General features: G+C 41.9%; 1 protein-coding gene across 1 annotated transcript; it reads left to right on the plus strand.

The window, feature by feature from the left end:
* Positions 1-1,137: 1,137 nt before the first annotated feature.
* Positions 1,138-17,571, plus strand: LOC131106797 (apolipoprotein B-100-like). The gene is made up of 26 exons (XM_058056221.1): positions 1,138-1,365; positions 1,481-1,525; positions 2,563-2,675; positions 2,755-2,900; positions 2,965-3,112; positions 4,985-5,137; positions 5,251-5,375; positions 5,471-5,556; positions 6,492-6,942; positions 7,020-7,137; positions 7,291-7,437; positions 7,515-7,726; positions 7,801-8,020; positions 8,096-8,269; positions 8,363-8,566; positions 8,647-8,814; positions 9,279-9,484; positions 9,580-9,747; positions 9,867-9,997; positions 10,086-10,287; positions 10,370-10,542; positions 10,610-10,785; positions 10,872-10,987; positions 11,068-11,441; positions 11,526-16,207; positions 16,298-17,571. The coding sequence occupies exons 1-26, from the start codon at positions 1,311-1,313 to the stop codon at positions 17,408-17,410; spliced, it is 9,906 nt and encodes a 3,301-aa protein (XP_057912204.1). The 5' UTR covers positions 1,138-1,310; the 3' UTR covers positions 17,411-17,571.
* The last annotated feature ends 970 nt before the right edge of the window (positions 17,572-18,541 follow it).

The following is an 18,541-nucleotide window of genomic DNA, read 5'->3' on the forward strand; positions in this document are numbered from 1 at the left end:
TGTAATTATGTCTACTATATTTGGGAGTGTTAAGTGTTAAGGTGGCTGCATGGTGGACGAGTGGTTAGCGCACAGGCCACACAGCGAGGAGACACAAGTTCAATTCCATCTCTGTGTGGAGTTTGCATTTTTCTCCGGGTACTCCGCTTTCCTCCCACATTCCAAAAACATGTTAGGTTAATTGGCGACTCCAAATTGTCCATAGGTATGAATGTGAAGGATAATGAGGATAATCAGTAGAAAATGAATGAATGAATGAAGTGTTAAGGTGACTACAGGGGTGTTATCACATGTTTGGAGGGCTCTAATAATGTTAAAAAGATTTAGAATGTTTTCTATGTGCTAACTATGGAAATATTCCATTTATAGTAAGCGTGAGTGTTTGTTATGAGCATATGAGTGTGTTAGCATATAACACACACAACATGTCTTTAATTGGTGTTCTCTAGACACATGAATCACAGCAAATTGTGAGGCTTCTCGATCATTATTGATCCAAACAAAGGCTGATAGTAATGTCATGTGACCTATTGAACTACAGTGATATGTCCTGTTGTTGAAGTACTGGCATTCTGTGGCATTTTGTAGTTTTGTATAATTGGATGTAAGCGTATGCTTGCCTTTAGTCAACCAGTTGATTATTCACTCTACTGTATACTATAGATCATCAACAGGAGGATCGCTGTCCTAATCCGGACCAAAACGTTTTTCTATATTGACCAAGAACCTACAGAACCGACTGTGACACAGCTGCGCTAACCACATGCTCCACCGTGCTGCCCGAGTCTAAGCCCGGTTGCCGTCACCCACCCTTATGCAATAGAAGACTGTCTTCCTCTGTCTGATTAAGTTATCTTCAATGTTCCTGTACAAACAGGGTTAAGGGTGTCCAAAGTGCGGTTCGGGGGCCAGGTTTACCACTAGCAGCTTGGCCCTCTGAAATGAACTCATTCTTAAAAACATATATTTTTTTACACTAGTGTGCTGTGTCACCTATAACACTACATTTCCTTGCTGGTTGACTTGTCCTCTCCAACAAATGCAAATCATAATATTCAGCATTATCACAGTGACCACCCCCACCCAGTGCTGACATCATGTCTTGATGGTTTGTGAAACAGTTTTTACCTTTGGCCTGCCACAAGGACTGCTCAGACTTTGGAACCAGGGCAACACATTTGCAAGTCCCGGTAATCGCGTCCAGGCAGACGACAGAACTATAAAAGCCTAAAAATCAAAGCAAGAGGATTAGTCTTCACTCAAGGAGGAGGACTCGTCTTACCTGAAGGCTTCCAGGTGCTAAACCCAACATGGGGGGTGCCAGGCTCTGCCTTTTGCTGCTACTGGGCACATACACACTAGCCCGTAAGTACTGCTAATAACAATTTACAAAGTCACATATATTATTATAACATGTCTTACCTTAACTACAATCTATATGGAGTATGTGTAATGTGCATTTTTTGGCGATTCTTTCCAGAGCAAGATGTAGGAAACGTGGATGACCAATCTCCAACATGCTTTTGTAAGTTTCCCCCCTTTATGCTCAGTAAAAATAGTAACGACTGCAAGATATTTGAGACGCTGATCCATACGCTCAGTTTTTCTAATCCATGCTGTTGTCACCGTTTATTGACAGTCAGTCAGGTATTGATTGAGGGAAGTCGGTTTGTTATTTATGTTTAGATCCTACGTTGCTGGGATTTATGCAATAAATGAAAATATGTCCACAGTCTAGCACAGAGGTGTCCAAATTTTCAAAACTTAAAAATAGCAAGGGCCGCTGATATTTTTTGTTAGTTATATGTAGTTCAAGAAAAAAACGGCATCTCATTTTTGTCATATAGATGAAAAAGCATATTATTAGAATAATAAATAATAAATTTTCTTGTAATGTCATGACGTCATCCCCATAATATTATAACTTGTTCCCAACCTATTTTTTCTTAATATTTGCTACTGTGCTACTGAAATGACATTATTTTTCTTCATAATATTTTGTCTGAATATTTTGACGTTGAAATTATTTCAACTACTACTCGTATTTATTCCCATAACATTTTGATTTCATTCTCGTAACATTGGAATTTTAATTCTGTTAATTTTCCATTTTCCATTACAACTTGTCATTGACTTTGTCATTTTGTTTCTAATAATATAATAACTTTTAAAAATACTTGTTTATTTATATTTCTACTTCATGCTACTTAAAATGACATAATTTTTTTTTGTGTTATTAAGCTCTGATTAAATCACAATTTTTTTTATTTTGACTTGATTTAGGGGGGAAATTACTGATGATTTTTCAATTTTTTCTGTTGTTGTTTTGTTTTCTTTTAGTTTTCCTGTTGAGTTATTTTTTTTAGAATGTAAAAATGAATGGACACCCCTGGGATTCTCAAACTGTATTTCGCTGGGGGTATAAGTCGGTATAAATTCAAATACAATCACAATTCAAACATACTTTAAGATGTGCTAAAATTGTTAGTAGTGGTAGGATGACCAACTGTAGTTCTTGCAAATCAGAATATTTGTCTAACCCATGTTTGAAACACATTTCAGTGGCCAAAAGGTATAAGAACTTCCGACGCTTTGTGTACGACTATGAGGCCGAGACCTTCAACGGCGTTAGCGGCGCCACCAACAACAAGAGAGGCCCCAAAGTCTCCTGTAAAGTATGTCTCACGCCCGACCTGAACCACAATGGGTATACTTTCATAATGAGGGCTAAACATCGTTTCATCGACTGCACAGGTCGAACTTGAAGTGCCTCAGACTTGTAGCTTCATCCTGCGTGCCACAGAATGTTCCCTAAGTGAGATCTTTGCTGTGGACGAAGAGGGGAACGCACTGTATCGCCCTGCTGCTGGAGCTCAGGCCTTCAAAGCTGCAATGGCCAAGTACGAAGCCTTTGACTTTTAATGCAATATCAGGTTGTAAGCAGACATCTGTCCATGTCAACAGGAACCCACTGAAGATCACCGTGGAGGGACAGACTGATGTGAAACTCTTCCCCGAGGAGGACGAGCCCATCAACATCTTAAACATCAAGAGGGGAATCGTCTCCTCCCTCCTGGTTCCCGCCATGGAAGAGGACAGAAACAACAAAATGGTAAGAGGACTAACTGTTCATGGTGTTTCTTTTTCTTGTGGTGAAGACTCATCCAAAGATAAACACGTTGCACAATGACCAGATAAAGTGGACCAGCTGACATGAGAGTCAGTGCATGTTCCCACATCACCACCGCGGGGTCAAAGTCCTAGATAACTTTATCTCCGCGATAGCGTCACCAGCTCATGTAGTAGACTTTAATCAGCCGTATTGATTGAGGATCTGATTTGGGTTGAGAAAACATGTTTACCGCTGCAGCGCTGTCTGATGTGCTTTTTTTTTAAATTCCAATCTAAATTCCAAAACATAATACAGACTGATAAAATCATCTAGTTCATTGTAAACTTAACTGGAGAATCCCTTAGTCCAGGGGTGGGCAATTAATTTTTATCAGGGGCCGCATGAGAAGCCTGAATTGTGTCAGAGGGCCACCAACTTTCTTTCATTGTAAAATACTTAAATTAAATATTTTGAATAGCTCTAAGTTCCCCGCGATGTCCTCAATCCGCCTCGTTACAGTGCGTCGGGAGAGTGAAACGTTCTCAAATGCGCCTTTTTTCTCTGGGCACATCAGCGCAGCAGAGTCCAATAAACACTCCTTAATAAACTCTCCGTCGGAAAACGCCTTACTTTTTCTGCCGATTTTGTGAGAAATGACATAACTTGTCCTGACGGCTGCATCTCTGGGAGTGTGAAGTTTAGTGAAAAATCCTTGTTGGGTTTGTAGTTTTGCAAGCAATGCATCAGACTCCCTTGCACGCTCTTCACCAGACAGATTTCTGTATTTATCTTCATGCTTGGTGGTGTAGTGGCGATTCAAATTATATTCTTTAAACACAGCAACCTGTGTACCACAGACTAAGCACACTGCTTTGCCTTTACTTTCTGTAAAGAAATATTTGGAAGTCCATGTTTTGTTGAAAATACGGCATTCGTTATCAACTTTTCTTTTCTTGGGTTGTGCCGACATCTTGGGGATAACCTCGCGAACAGCATCACCTTCACTCACACACGTGTATACGCGAGTGAAGGTGCTACGTCTACGACGTGCATACGTAGCGACGTAACGCTTTTCAAAATAAAATTTCAAAATAAAAGTTTAAAAAAAGTTTAATTTATGGTGTTTATGATTGGCCTCACGCGGGCCGGACAGGGACGTACAAAGGGCCGGATGTGGCCCGCGGGCCTTAATTTGCCCAGGTCTGCCTTAGTCCACACAATTGCACTAACTTGTTGCTGGGCAGACTTCAATCATTTGTGCCCCAAATGCCATTCATTCATTTTATTCATTCATTTTCGACTGCTTATCCTCACGAGGGTCGCAGAGGGTGCTGGAGCCTATCCCAGCTGTCTTTGGGCGAAAGGCGGGGTACACCCTGGACTGGTGGCCAGCCAATCACAGGGCACATATAGACAAACAACCATTCACACTCACATTCATACCTATGGACAATTTGGAGTCAGCAATTAACCTAGCATGTTAGCCTGTGTGCTAACCACTTGTCCGCCGTGCAGCCCCCAAATGCCATATACTAAACAATCCCTAATGACCATGACACTGATTTATATTTTTCATACACTTTGAGAGAGCATTGATGAATAAAATAAACATCGATGAAGTCATCAAATTTGTGAATAAAGTTTGGAATATTCAGATCCTAAACATTACATACAGTATTAAGTGTATGTACTGTACTGATTGTGTCATTTTACACTTTTGTGCAGTCTACGTCAGGGGTTCTGAAATGGTTTCTTTGTAAATCACTGCTCTTTATGGAATCCAACATATTATTACAAAGAAAGAGAAATCACGCCATCTGGTGATGGCTTCCATTGTACTCAGTAACGACACTTAGTGTAACTGTTTTCCAGGCCACGGTGTATGGCGTCTGCGCCACCGACTTCACAGTCAACACCAGAGGAGACATCGCCACCGACGTCACTATCAGCAGGGATCTTTCCGAATGTGACGGCTTCAGCGCTCACAGACATACCACCAGTCCCTTGGCGATCTTCTCCGGCATGGTAAAAAGCCTCAAGCACATAGGAAGCACATGAAAAAACACTGAATTTAATAAATTGGTGAATTGATGATACTGTATAAACACGCAAAACTATGGGTGTCTCTCCACCTTCAGCACTACCCCTTGTCCAAAATGATCAGCAGCAAACAGACGTGCAACTACAAGTTTGACAACCAGAAGAAGCACATGACTAGTGGAAGTTGCACAGAGAAGCACATCTTCCTGCCATTCTCCCACAAGTAAGTGTTACAATATAATAATTCTAATCCTCTAATAATCCTAACCAAAAGATTTGAGAGTTTCTTATGGTGTATCAACTGTGTGTCCCGTTTAGGAATGAGTATGGAATTTCTACTCTGGTGAAGCAGACTGTGACTCTCAGGGAGACTGCCAAGATTAATGACAGAATCTTTGACCACAGTGAGTGTTTCTGCCTTTAGAACAAAGGGTGACCAAAGTGCGGCCCGGCGGCCATTTGTGGCTCACGGCTGTTTTATTCATTTTTGTCATTTGGCCTACAGCACGTTCTAAAAATCTAATTTAACATCATTTTTTTTTTAAATTAGTAATTTTACAGAGAAGAAAGTTGGAATATAATGAAAAATAATTTAATAATATTTTTCCAAAAATTATAAGGAAAATACCGTCATTTTAGTAGCATAAAGTTTCAATATTACAGAAGGACAGTTGTGATATTATGAAAAACAAACAAAACAATAAATAAAGTTGTAATTTGTGGAAAATCTGGTAGTGAAAAAAAAAAGTCAAAATATTATGGGAATTACATCAGTCATAATTACAAGAAAAAAATAACAGCAGCAGAATGGAAAAAAACAGAATAAAGTCAAACATTTATAAGAAGAAATACATACTCTATCAGGAAAAAAACATAATATTATGAGTAAAAATAATGTAATTTTAGTCGCACAAAGTTTAAATATTAAAGACAAAATGCGTTCCATCCATTCATTCTCTATGACGCTTATCCTCACAAGGGTCATGGGGGTATGCTGGAGCCTATCCCAGCTAACTTCGGTACACTCTGGACTCGTTGGCAGCCAATCGCAGAAAAAAAAATGTTTTTTAAGTGTAATATTTTAGAAACAAACAAAATAAAGATACTATTTTTGGAATATTGGTGGTTATAATGTTCTCAAAATAGAGTCAAAATACTATGGGGATAAAATCATAAAATTATAAGAAGAAAATATTCAAAATTATTCAAGAAGAATTTGGGAAATTATTAAAAAGAAGCAAAAATAGGGGAATATGCTTTAGAATATGCTTCACTCTGCATAACTATGTTTCCATCCATTCATTGTTTTGTTGTTTGTTTGTTTTTTTTTAATCAACAGATGAGGCCAACCTCCGCTTCCTGCCAATGGACCACATTGACAACAAGTCCCCTGTGCAATCTAAAGATGCCGCCATTGCCACAATGCAGCAGCTGAACACCCTGTCCCAGACCAGTCAGGGCGAGCAGCGCGCCTCCATCTTCCACAAACTGGTGTCGGAGCTGCGTGGCCTGAAAGCTGATGTGTTGGGATCAGCCGTCCTTGAGATGATGGATATGTCCAACTCCTTGACCATGCAAGCTCTGGTTCAGTGCGGTACTCCGGAGTGCATCAGCGCCGTGCTGAAAGTACTCAGGACCGTCGACAAAACTGCTCTTGCAGTCGATGCCACTGTTTACGCCCTGGCACTGCTGCCCAACCCCTCCCGCCTCATGGTCAACGACATGCTGGCCATGGCTCAGTACAAGCAGAGCAAGCCCATCATGTATGCTTTGAGTAATACAGCCAAGAAGTAAGTAAACAACTGTTTTCGTGTTGTTGATTCTGCAGATGCCAGTGGTGGTTTCTTATATAAAATTTTGTCACTAGACTGTACCAGGCTGAGGGCAAAGTCACTCCGGAGATCACTGCTGTTTCTGAATTCCTGGCCTCCCTTCTGGGCCCAGACTGTGCTGGAGACAAAGACCTGACCTTCCTGACTTTGAGGGTTGGTACATTTAAACCTCACACATGCACAAAACTGTCATCTCTCGAGCAACCAGTCTCGGTCCAGTACTACCTTATTAAAGTACACCATCTCCAGTAAGGTGAAGGCTATTAGCTTCCATTTATACAATTCTTTTCATGCACTTCCATTCAGGTTGTGGGTAACATGGGAGATGTCTTGGAAGATGCCAACCCCGCTATCAAGAACACGCTGTTGAAGTGCATGAGACAGCCAACAACCACCCTGTCTGTTCAGCTTGCAGCCATCCAGGCGTTCAGACGCATGTCTTTGACAGATGAGGTAACTAGCAGGAAAAAAATATTTCAATTCCACTGGGAATCATTTCATGGACTGCATTAACAAACTCTTCCGTCCAGGTTCGCGCTAACCTCCAGAGGGTCAGCCAGTATCCAAAGGGTGCTGTGCAGAAACGCCTTGCAGCCTACCTGATTCTGATGAGGAACCCCCAAAACAGCGACATTGAGATGGTGAAAAAGATCCTGAATCAGGAGCAGAACGTGCAAATTAAATCTTTTGTGACATCCCACGTCTACAACATCATCTCCTCCACCGATTCTGACACCCAGAAGTAAGATTCCTTTCTGAAAATAACATGTACTGAATAATCAAACCAAATATAAACCACATTATTTTTCGCTCCAGGCTTGCTAGGAAAATAATGGACGCCTTGCAGGACACTGACGTGGTCACTCACAATTACTACACAACAAAGTCTCGCAACTACAAGCTGGGCTTGGAGCATGAGGTCATGCAAGCTAACATTCAGGGCAATGTTATCTTTGACCCTAGCAGCCAACTGCCCAGAGAAATCCTGCTGGAGTCTACCTTGAAAGCCTTTGGCTACAATATGGATATGTGGGAGGTGTGTAGCACTGCAGGACATGATAAATAAATATAGAAATGTCCATAAGAAAAACTGACTAAATCCCGTTGATAGGTTGGCATCGAAGGGAAAGGCTTTGAGCCCACTATTGAGGCTTTGTTCGGAAAGAATGGCTTCTTCCCAGACACTCTGTCCAAGGCTCTGTATTGGGCGGAGGACAAGATGCCAATCAAGATAAAGGAAGTTCTGGAGAAGTGGGTTGTTCCATTGAAGACACAAGGACAGAAGGTACTATTGAGGTTCATTCATTCATTCATTCATTCATAATGTAGTTCCCATTTTGAGCTATGTCAGCATTAAAAATAAACCTTTTCCCCCAAGGTTCCTGAAGATCTTGTGAGGGAAATTGTTCGCAATTTCAACAAGCTGATGAAAGATCTGCAGAATCAAGAAACCCCAGAAGCCATGGCCTACCTGAAGATCATGGGAGCGGAGCTGGGCTTCATCAGGGCCAGCGAACTGAGGTCTATTGCTGATAATGCAAAGATGTATGCAGACATTTTCCTCAAGGTCCTCCCTACCCAGGTACTATTTTTACTTCTGACCATTTCATGACCACGGAATGACAGCTTTTAAAGTCATTCTTTTTTTTTCTTTTTTATTAGGTTGTGTCTAAACTGATGTCCGGCATGGACAATGAGATCTTTATCCATTACATGTTCATGGACAACAAGTTTGTCCTCCCAACGGCATCTGGCTTGCCTCTGACCTTCTCTCTGTCTGGCATTTTTGCTCCCGGAGCTAAGGGGGGCCTTAGCATTTCCCCAAACATGGTAACAAAATTTTTTTTTAATTTCGTAGCTTCACTCTATCATGGTTTTCAAACATATGTTATTAATAAATCATGCTCTTTTGTGGTTGAATGTGGTCTATTATGAATGTAGCATTCTACATTGGTCACTAGATGTCAGTAAGTGGTTGTTGAGACAAGCACCAGACTTCATCATTGAAACAACAGACAGTTCGAATCTCCGCTTGGGTGGAGTTTGGATGTTCTCCCTGTGCGTTTTCTCTGAGTACTACAGTTTCATCCCACATTCCAAAAACATGCTAGGTTAACTGGCGACTCCAAATTGTCCATAGGTATGAATGTGAGTGTGAATGGTTATCTATATGTGTGTTCTGATTGGCTGGCGACCAGTCCAGGGTGTACCCCGCCTCTCACCCAAAGACAGCTGGGATAGACTCCAGCATACTCACTATACTAATTCATTCACATCATGTATTTCATTCACAGAATGAGCTGTTGTTCATGCCCTCTGTTGGACTGGAGTTTGTGACTCAAATGGGAGTCCATGTTCCCGGATTTGTTGACTCGGCTGTTGAAATGCACACCAGCTTGTACCACGAGAGCACCCTAAATGCTAAGCTTACCATGGAACCCAACCAGGTCAAACTCTCCATCCCGGCTGCGAAGGGGACGACAAAGTTCTTTAGAATCAGGTAACAACAAAAATAACACTGCATTGTGGCTGATTACCATTGTCATGCTGTAATCATAAAAGGTAACTTACGTTTCTATTCTTTCTTTTTCATAGCAATACCGTTCTGATCGTGGGCTCAGACATTACCGCCGAAATCCCACACAACATGGGTGACGTAAACTGTGACTCCATGCTCGGATTTAATTATTGCACTAAAAAACTTCAAGTTAACCTTCATGACAAAAAGAATGTGCCTTACTTCCCCCTGAACGGAGAGACAATGTAAGTGGAAAAATACAGTACACATGACATTTTACCAGTATTTAAACTGTAATGGGATTCTGTATTGTATTGAAATGTATACGTATATGAAAAGCTAATCTTTGTACTGTTCACATCAGGTTTGCAATTGACATCAAGCCTGTCAAAGACGTGTCAGCCTACACAGCCACCGTTACATACAATCTCCTCAGTGAGGGTAATGATGGTCGCCAGAAGGTTGATTCCCTGAAGATGACTCTGAAAGCTGAAGGTAATAATCATTAGAAAAAGATCAATTCTGAGCGTTCCATCACCTGTCATATACCCCCTTTGACTCCTCTAATCTCCCAACTCCGTAGGAGCTAAACCTACTGAAGCTTGGGCCCTCATGAAATACAACAGGAACAGGAATGTCTTCACCGGCCAACTCCATATACCCGACATTGATGTGGAATCCGGAGTCAAGCTTGGCTTCACTGACAGCAGCAACAAAGGCAAAGCCATCATCCTTGAGCTCACCAATAAGAAAGTGCCTCAGCTCACTCTGACTGGTCGTGCCCAGTGAGTAACTCAAAGCACAAACTTAAACTAATATTTGGATTTTTTGATCAGACAATAATTATACATTGTCTATCAATTTCAGGCTTCATGCTATGACTGACGGAATGCTGCAGGTTCAGCTGTTGGTCCCTTCTCTGAGGACAGATGCTACCATCTCTGCTACCATGAGCAAAGCTGAAGATGTCACCTTTGAAATCAAAAGTGATGTGAAGCTCCCAGAGACCTCATCCATTCAGTCTGTCACGTTCAAATACGGTATGTCTTTAAGTCACTGTATTCACACTCTTTCAGCTCAGAGGCTAACCAGTATTTTGAATTCCAGGCGAGGACCAAGCTGAGGTTAAGCTGTTGTCAAACATGAATGCCGAGACCAAAGCTCTCGTGCCTTACTCTGAAGCCCTCAGGATCTGGGTCAGGCAGTTTGCTAAGGATGCCATGGATCATCAGGTTGTCAACACTGACATGAAACTGAGTCACATTGTCAACAAGGCCGTTGAGGTGAATTGACTTGGTTGGAAGACTGACTTAAATTGGGTTCAGATTCTTCCAGATTACTGCAGTGATGGATGTCTTTTTATCATTAGGCCAGCAAGATTTGGATGAACAAGATCTCAGCTGATGTCCCCTATGTGGAGACTATGACGAACAGCATCACAGAGCTGGAAATGCCCTCCATGCCCAAGAACCTGTTCATGAACATGTAAGAGACACCTTATAGTTATAGTTGTGATAGTTTTATCTCTGCATTTTTGGTGAGTTCTCATTTTATATTGTCATCAGGGAAAGCAAATTCCGATACCAGTTCAACAAGGACCATCTGACTATCAGTATTCCTCTTCCTCTTGGAGGGAGATCCTCTGAGGAATTGAGGATACCTCCCATGGTCACATCCCCTGGCATCTCTGTGCCGCAGCTGGGAATGGAGCTAAGCCCACGGGAGATAAACATACCCACATTTACCATCCCCTCCGAGCGAGAAATCACTCTGCCCCTTATGGGAATGGTGGAAGTATCTGCCAAGGTGAACAACAATTACTACAACTGGGAGACAACTATGTCGGCAGGCAACAACTCTGTGAAATCTCCAAACTACCTGGCCAAGTTTAAAGTTAAGGCTGACAGTCCAATCAAACTTCTCTCCTTTACAACTGAAGGTAAATTTTATTATTTTTTGGTCGGGCATTTACCACAAATTAAGCAAAAGTCATTGATGTTTTATTGCTTTGTTTGTTTTAAAGGAGCCACAGAAGTCACTGATACAGACGAGAACACGATTAAATTTACCCTAAATGGCAACCTGGAGCACCAGTTTGTGAGTACAAGGATTAATGTGGAGGAAACTATGGCAGTCACTGACAGTGTCAAGTCATCCGGAATCTACAACATCTACGCCGCCACCCCGCTTGGCCTGCGAACGTCTTTGGATATCACCAACCACTTCACTCTTGATTCAGACAAGCTATTTGGAGATACCAATGCTGATGGAAGTGTCAGTGTTGGATCTTTAACCTCTAGCACCACCTATCTCAACACCTTTTCAGTTGATGCTACAAAGAAGGAGGCCCGACTGGAAAGCACGCTGAGAGCAAACTCTGATATCGTGAAGGTTTCGAACAAGATCAAGGCTGTGTATGCAAATGAGGAGCTTCTGATTGATTCCAACACTAATATCAACAGTGACCCCATCAAGCACTCGACGAAAATGAGCCTGAATCACAAGGATGCCAAGCTTACCATCAAGTCTAACTCCATGACCAAGGCTAATCAGAGAACACTTCAGAACCATGTGGAATTCACCGCTTCTGGAGGTCAAGCCAACCTCCATATAGAAAATAAGGCTGATGACACAGTAAACCGTGTCTACTCCTTGCTCACTGGCTCCATGAATCCATCTGGCTTGGAGCTCAATACTGATGCTTCCGTTACCATATTTTCGAGCCTTTCCTCTCACAAGGCAACCCTGACCCTGAATACGAATGGCCTGACCACCAGCTGTATTACAACTGCCCAGCATAGAGCACTGACCTTTGAGAATATTTTCCACGGGGGACTTGATGCTGCTGGCGCGACAATGTCTCTTACCACAAAGGGAGGCATTCAAGATAACAAAGTTGAGTTCAATGTGGAAGGAAAGGTTGCTGGCTCGGAAGTCTACCTCAATGGCCTCTTTACCGGTGATGTCCTGGGTGTCAATACGAGAAATACAATGAACTTCAGAGTGAGTGAAGATGGCCTTATCGTATCCAACAGTATAGTTGGATCTTTCGACGAAATGAGGACCGATAATACGAATTCCCTTTCTCTCACACTGAGATCTTTGACTCTCCACACCAAGAGCAACAACATCCTCAACAAGAAAAACTCCTACATGCATGACATCACAGTTACCATGGAGCGTTTCATAGCCACAGTTATGGTGAAAAATGATCTGAAGATCATGGAGATCAACTTTAACAATGATGCCCGGTTCACGGCACAGCCCTACAATGTGGAGTTGATGGGAACACTGAAAGGAGTCTTGTCAGGTGATGAACTCAAGCACACTTACGAAGTCAAGTTCAAGGACATGGCCCTGTCTACAAAGTGCAACACCAACGGTAAACTCCTGGGGTCTCAGATCACACATAACACAGATATGGAGGTCGCCGGTCTAACGATGAAATTCAACAATCTTGCCGATTACAAATCACAGTCTCTTCGTCTGGACAGCAAGATCAACGCAATTGCTAAACCCTTCTCTCTTAACATTGACGCCTTGTTCAACTCCAATGGTGCAGTGTCTTTTTACGGACAGCAGAGTGGAGAACTGTACAGCAAATTCCTCCTGAAAGCTGAACCCCTGCTGTTCACGCATTCATTTGAGTACAGAGCCTCAAGCACTCATGAGATTGAAGGCAGACCCACTATCAAAACCAACGTGGACAACAAACTCAGCAGCACATTGAGTCTCCAAGAGCAGCGTCTCAATCTGAAAGTGACATCCAAGGTCAATGACAACACCTTTGAACAGGAAGTAGGTGCCTACAACAATGCAGAGAGAATTGCTGTTGAGATGAAAGGCACAGTGGCCACAAACTTCTTCAGTGAAGACAGTCAGGACTATAGTGTTTCTGGATTTGTCAAGTATGACAAGAACACTGACAGCCATTTCATCCAGATCCCGTTCACCGAGCACCTCCCTGCCGTTATTGAAAATGTAAAAGCCACAATGATGACGCTGATGGACAACAGTATTGAACTGCTGACAAACATCAACACCAAGTATGAGATCAGCACCAAGTTTCAGAACAAAGTATCTGAACTGAAGGTGGTCATTGACAACTTTGACATAAAAGTCTTCGTCCAAGATGTGACAAAGTTGATCAACTCCATTGAAAATGTCTTGACCAACCTGACAGCCAAGTTGCCAGTAGAAGAAGTCATCAATGTGTTGAAATCAATCAAGGAGGCCATCATGGCTTGGATCAAGAAACACAACATCCCTAATAGGTTCAATGTCATTTATAGCAAAGTGGAGGAAATTCTGTCCAAGTATGAGGCTGAGAAGGTGATTGGAGCAGTGATGGATGAGGTTGTTAAAATCATGAAGCAGTATCAGGTGAGGGAAAAGATTCAATCCGTTTTTGCTCTGCTTAAGTCAGTTGACATCGAGCCTTTGATCCAAAAGGTTTTAGTCCCCGTTAAGGAGCTTGTGAATGAGCTGTATTCCTTTGACTTCACACAGCTGATTGATGACATCAAAAATTATGTCATCGGAATGGTCCAGAAAATACAATCCTTTGATTATGACACATTAACAGTAGCGTTGAAAGACAAAGTGGCAGACATGAGCAAGATTCCCTGCTTTGGAAAACTCTACGGAGAGTTCAAAGTAAACTCGCCACATTACAAACTGAGGACTACTGCAGATCTGGAGAACACCACAGCGACATCAGTAACGCCAGAGTTCAAATTGAACCTTTATTCTCAGGCCAAATCTACTTTGAAAGTCCTCCAGTTTAAAGTAGATGCCAGTGCACATGTTGCTCTACCCAAGATGAGACGTCTGGCGGTATCAGAGTACATTAAGATCGATCAGTCATCCTTTAAAGTAGACCACAAGGGAACAATGGCTGTCTACCGCCTGGCAGGCCAAGGTTCTGCTGACACAACTGTGAACATAGCGACTGAGTTGTATTCTGCAGATCTTGTCAACAACATGTTCTTTGCCATGGAAGATGGACTCTCTGCCACTGTAAACACAAACTACAACCATGACCTCAACATGCCACCCCTCAACATCTTCACTCACGTAACAGCAACTCAAAAGACAAATCTTACGCTGGAAGCAGACTCTGCTCGTGTGAAGATGAACAATCTGGCTAATGCAAAATACACAATCCAGGAATTTTCAGATGAGGTAACCCACAACAGTAACATGGACCTGATTATGGATCTCCACACAGCCAAAGTGACTTTGACCGGTGCAACAGGGAGCAAATTTGCAAAAACCAGTCAGAATGTGATCGCAGATATCTGCATTTTCCGTCATGCCATTATTGATGCTAAATTTGACACAGAAGGACCTGATATGAACAGTGTTGCGCTGCTGAAGTTCCAAGCTAAGGCCGAAGATATGCAAATAGATCTCACTGCATCCCATGATGCTAAACTAAATGGTGGAACCCTTTCAAGCTCTGCCCTTGCCTTGATCACACCTACCAAGCTCATGTTTGACACCAAGAATAGGGGATACTCCAAGCTCCACTTTCCATTCCAGCTGCCTGGAAAGATGGAATTCCAGAATGACATGCTTCTTACGCTGACCTCTGAAGTACAACAAGCCAGCTGGACAGGAATGGCGCAATTCCAGCAAAACAAATATTCCCATTCCTTTACAATGGATAACGGTGAAACAGAAATCAATATCGTTTCCCAGATCAATGGAGAGGCTAATATTGATCTCTTGAGGCTACCAATCACTGTTCCTGAAATAAGAGTGCCATATTTTGAAATGAGGACACCAAAAGTTGAATTCACACTGTGGGATGATGCTGGCCTGAGATATTTCTTCATCACAACTCAGCAGACTTTTGACATGAGCTCCAAGATGAAGTACATGAAGAACCCTGAGATGTTCACCATTAACATTAATGTGGATCCATTCATCACTGCCATTAACAGCAACATCAAGACGCTACACAAGAAAATGCTCATCGGAAAAGATAAGGCTGCTGCATTGCTGGCTTCATCGTACAGCAAAGCACAGGCAAACTACAACAAATACAGCATTGAATTGCCTAAAACAGTAACAATCCCTGCTTACAAAGTACCCGTCATCAATGTCGAGCTGTCAACATTCACCCTTCCCCTCCCAGACACCACCCTTCTCACAATGCCTGCTCTGCATGTCCCATCAGCAATCAGCAAGTTAACCATGCCCAAAATCACTCTGCCTAAAGTCAAGAGCATAAGGGTTCCAAAGATGGGTGATCTGACCTATGAGTTCTCATTGAAAACACCGATGATCACTCTCAAAAGCAACACCAGCATTCTCAATCACGACAGCTTCATCGTCAAACTCGATGCAGCCTCGTCTTCAGAGTGCAAGTTTCTGACAGGAAAAATTCAGGGCAACACCAATGTTGATGTAGTTGGCGGATTGAAAATGGCCTCTGTCCTGTCTCTAAAACACACAGTGGTTGAAGGAAGCCATGATAGCATTCTCACCTTAAATTATGAAAACCCTGACGTCTCCATCCGCAACTCAGCAAAGATCAATCTGCCAGATCAGACTTTGGAAATCTACCAGGAGATGACTGGAAACCCAGAAAAAGGTCTTGTTTCCTCTCTGTCCATTCCACCTGCCGGACATGTTGCAGTTCAGATGCAGATCAAGCGCCCAGCACAAATGAGAGCAAGACTCTACGGCCGCTATCCTGTGAGTAGCATCTTGAAATTGCCTTTCAATTGAAACTTCAAAGAATATAATGTATTAATATATTTGGTATCATCATGTTCTTTTTTGCAGACTGAACCAAAAACAGACATTGACATTTTGGCCCTGAAGATGACTGTGATGAATCCTGAGACGCTGAACATTCAGACTTCCTGGAACATGGAGATGCCTTATGAGGCGATGCTGGCAGCGAAGAAGAGGGTACCTGCAGTCGTGCAAACAGTCACTACTCCTGCTGTCATGACATACAAGAAAATTAACCGTCACGCCAGAAGCCTTGGGCGTTCCCTCGAACAGGCTAAGAACCAGGGTGCAGAGTTTTTTAAGAATGTAGTTGACAACATTGCAGCAGTTAATGCCTCCAACGTCATAACATCTATCGCACATCAGACTTCATTTATGCTTAAAAAATACCAACAAAGGATTGACCTTTTTCTTGATGCTGTGTTTAAATTCCTGGGAGAGACCAAGTTCCTAATCCCGGGGCATGCACAAAGGCTGTCAGGGGTTGAGATCTATCAGAATTGTTATGAATATGTCACCACAACATTTGAGGATACATTTGAGCAAATCGCAAAAATCCAATTCTTCGGTTTTCTAAAAGCCGTTGAAGTCATTGAAAACATTAAATTCACAATTCCTGGGTCTGACTATACTGTCAGTGGAGGAGACATCATTAATAGCTTAGTGACAGCTCTAACGAATGCCTGGGAACAAATAGTTACCACTGTGGAAAGTTTGCCACTGTGGAAAAATACTGAGGGGGATTTATCTGAATTGATGACCTTTGCTGCGGACAAAATGGAAAAGCTTCTCAAAATTATACAATCCCAAAATGTAGCAAGGTTCTCCCCCTTTGTGACTGACACGTATAATGACGCCATTAACTCCCGGGTCTTTGCTAATGTTGTCAAGAGGGTTGAGATGGTCCAAAGGATAATTACTGAATACCTCACAACTGTCACAAGCAAACTTCAGAGCATTGTAGCTGCCATCTCCATTGAACAGCTTCAAGCAGACATCCAGCCCTCATATGACTTGATGTTGAAACGCGTCAATGCTTTCCATATCCATGTCATGAGAGTCCTTCAGGAGATGAGTAACACAGTTAAACAATTTGTGAAAGTTGGTGACAGACAAATGGAGGTTGATATTCCTTTTCCCTTTGCTGCCCAGTTCGCCTAAATACCATGTCTAACCAACGCTAATCCACCATGTCGTTCTGTTGTTTTATGTCATATACGGTACATTTTGTTCATAATTTCACAGCTGTTGCCTATTTTGCCTCATTGTATGTTGTACTATTTAAAAACCTGATGGCTTAAATAAAAACAGTTTTTACTGCATACAGTTTTTGTGGGTCCTGTATATGCTGTACTTTTTTACTCAGTGGTGACAATAATTTGTGCTCATCAATGTATCTCATTTGTAATGCAACATTTTCAGGGGTATATTGTTCTTTTCCCTGTGAAAAATGGGAAAAAAGACAATCAAAAAAGTGGGCTTTAAACAATGCCCAAGGATTCACGCACAGTATTAGTCATTTCAAGGCTAATTTCTAAATCAGGCAGACATTGAAACACGTTCTTGTATTGCTCAACAATGGAAAAGCCCAAAAATACAGTCATTTGACAGTTGCTGTTAAAAAATAGCAGAAGTAAAAAAAAAAAAACATGTTTTGTCATTTTAGCTTTAATGAGGGGCCCCTGAATTAGAACATATTGATACAATACATGCATTTTTCACACTACTAAACATCAAATGTGTACTCAAAACAAGGGGGTGCACAAGATTGTCATAGTGAAATGTAGTATCCGTATCTATTGATTCAAAAGCAGGAAATGGATGACAGATTTAATCAAATGTTTCTGTTAAAGGAATTGGAGTACATTGATCCATCGTTTATCACAGTTAATTGGTCCCAGATCCGATATACCTTCACATTGCGTGTCGTCAGCCATGGCATGTCCGTCATGACAAGAGTGAAAAAAGGTTTTCCTCCTATTCTGTGTGGAAGTGGTGATCTCTTGGCTTTGTACTTTGTCCTTTCCCATGCAATTTGAAACACATTCTTAAATTTAGAATAAGTGATTGGAGAGGCTAACTAGTTGGCTCGGTAGCTTGCTATGCTACCAGCAACCGTCTCTGCAGTCTACTTTGTGAAAATTCACTTATGCTGGTCGGGTCTGGGACCCATTAATCGCAATAAAAAAGGGAGTTTCAATTCATGTCACTATTTGTTTGAAAATGTTTTGCTTAAATGTGCACAAGTGGCTGTATTTAACCATGAAAGAGCATGATTTATTGTTTTTGAAA

Source organism: Doryrhamphus excisus, chromosome 19 (genome assembly GCF_030265055.1).
Source record: "Doryrhamphus excisus isolate RoL2022-K1 chromosome 19, RoL_Dexc_1.0, whole genome shotgun sequence".
Classification (NCBI taxonomy): domain Eukaryota; kingdom Metazoa; phylum Chordata; class Actinopteri; order Syngnathiformes; family Syngnathidae; genus Doryrhamphus; species Doryrhamphus excisus.

Excerpts from the sequence above, each read along its gene's own strand:
- LOC131106797 (XM_058056221.1), top strand. The coding sequence starts at position 1,311 with ATGGGGGGTGCCAGGCTCTGCCTTTTGCTGCTACTGGGCACATACACA. Across the intron at positions 2,901-2,964 it reads TTCAAAGCTGCAATGGCCAA|GAACCCACTGAAGATCACCG; the intron begins GTACGAAGCCTT and ends CCATGTCAACAG. Across the intron at positions 10,786-10,871 it reads TTGTCAACAAGGCCGTTGAG|GCCAGCAAGATTTGGATGAA; the intron begins GTGAATTGACTT and ends TTTTATCATTAG.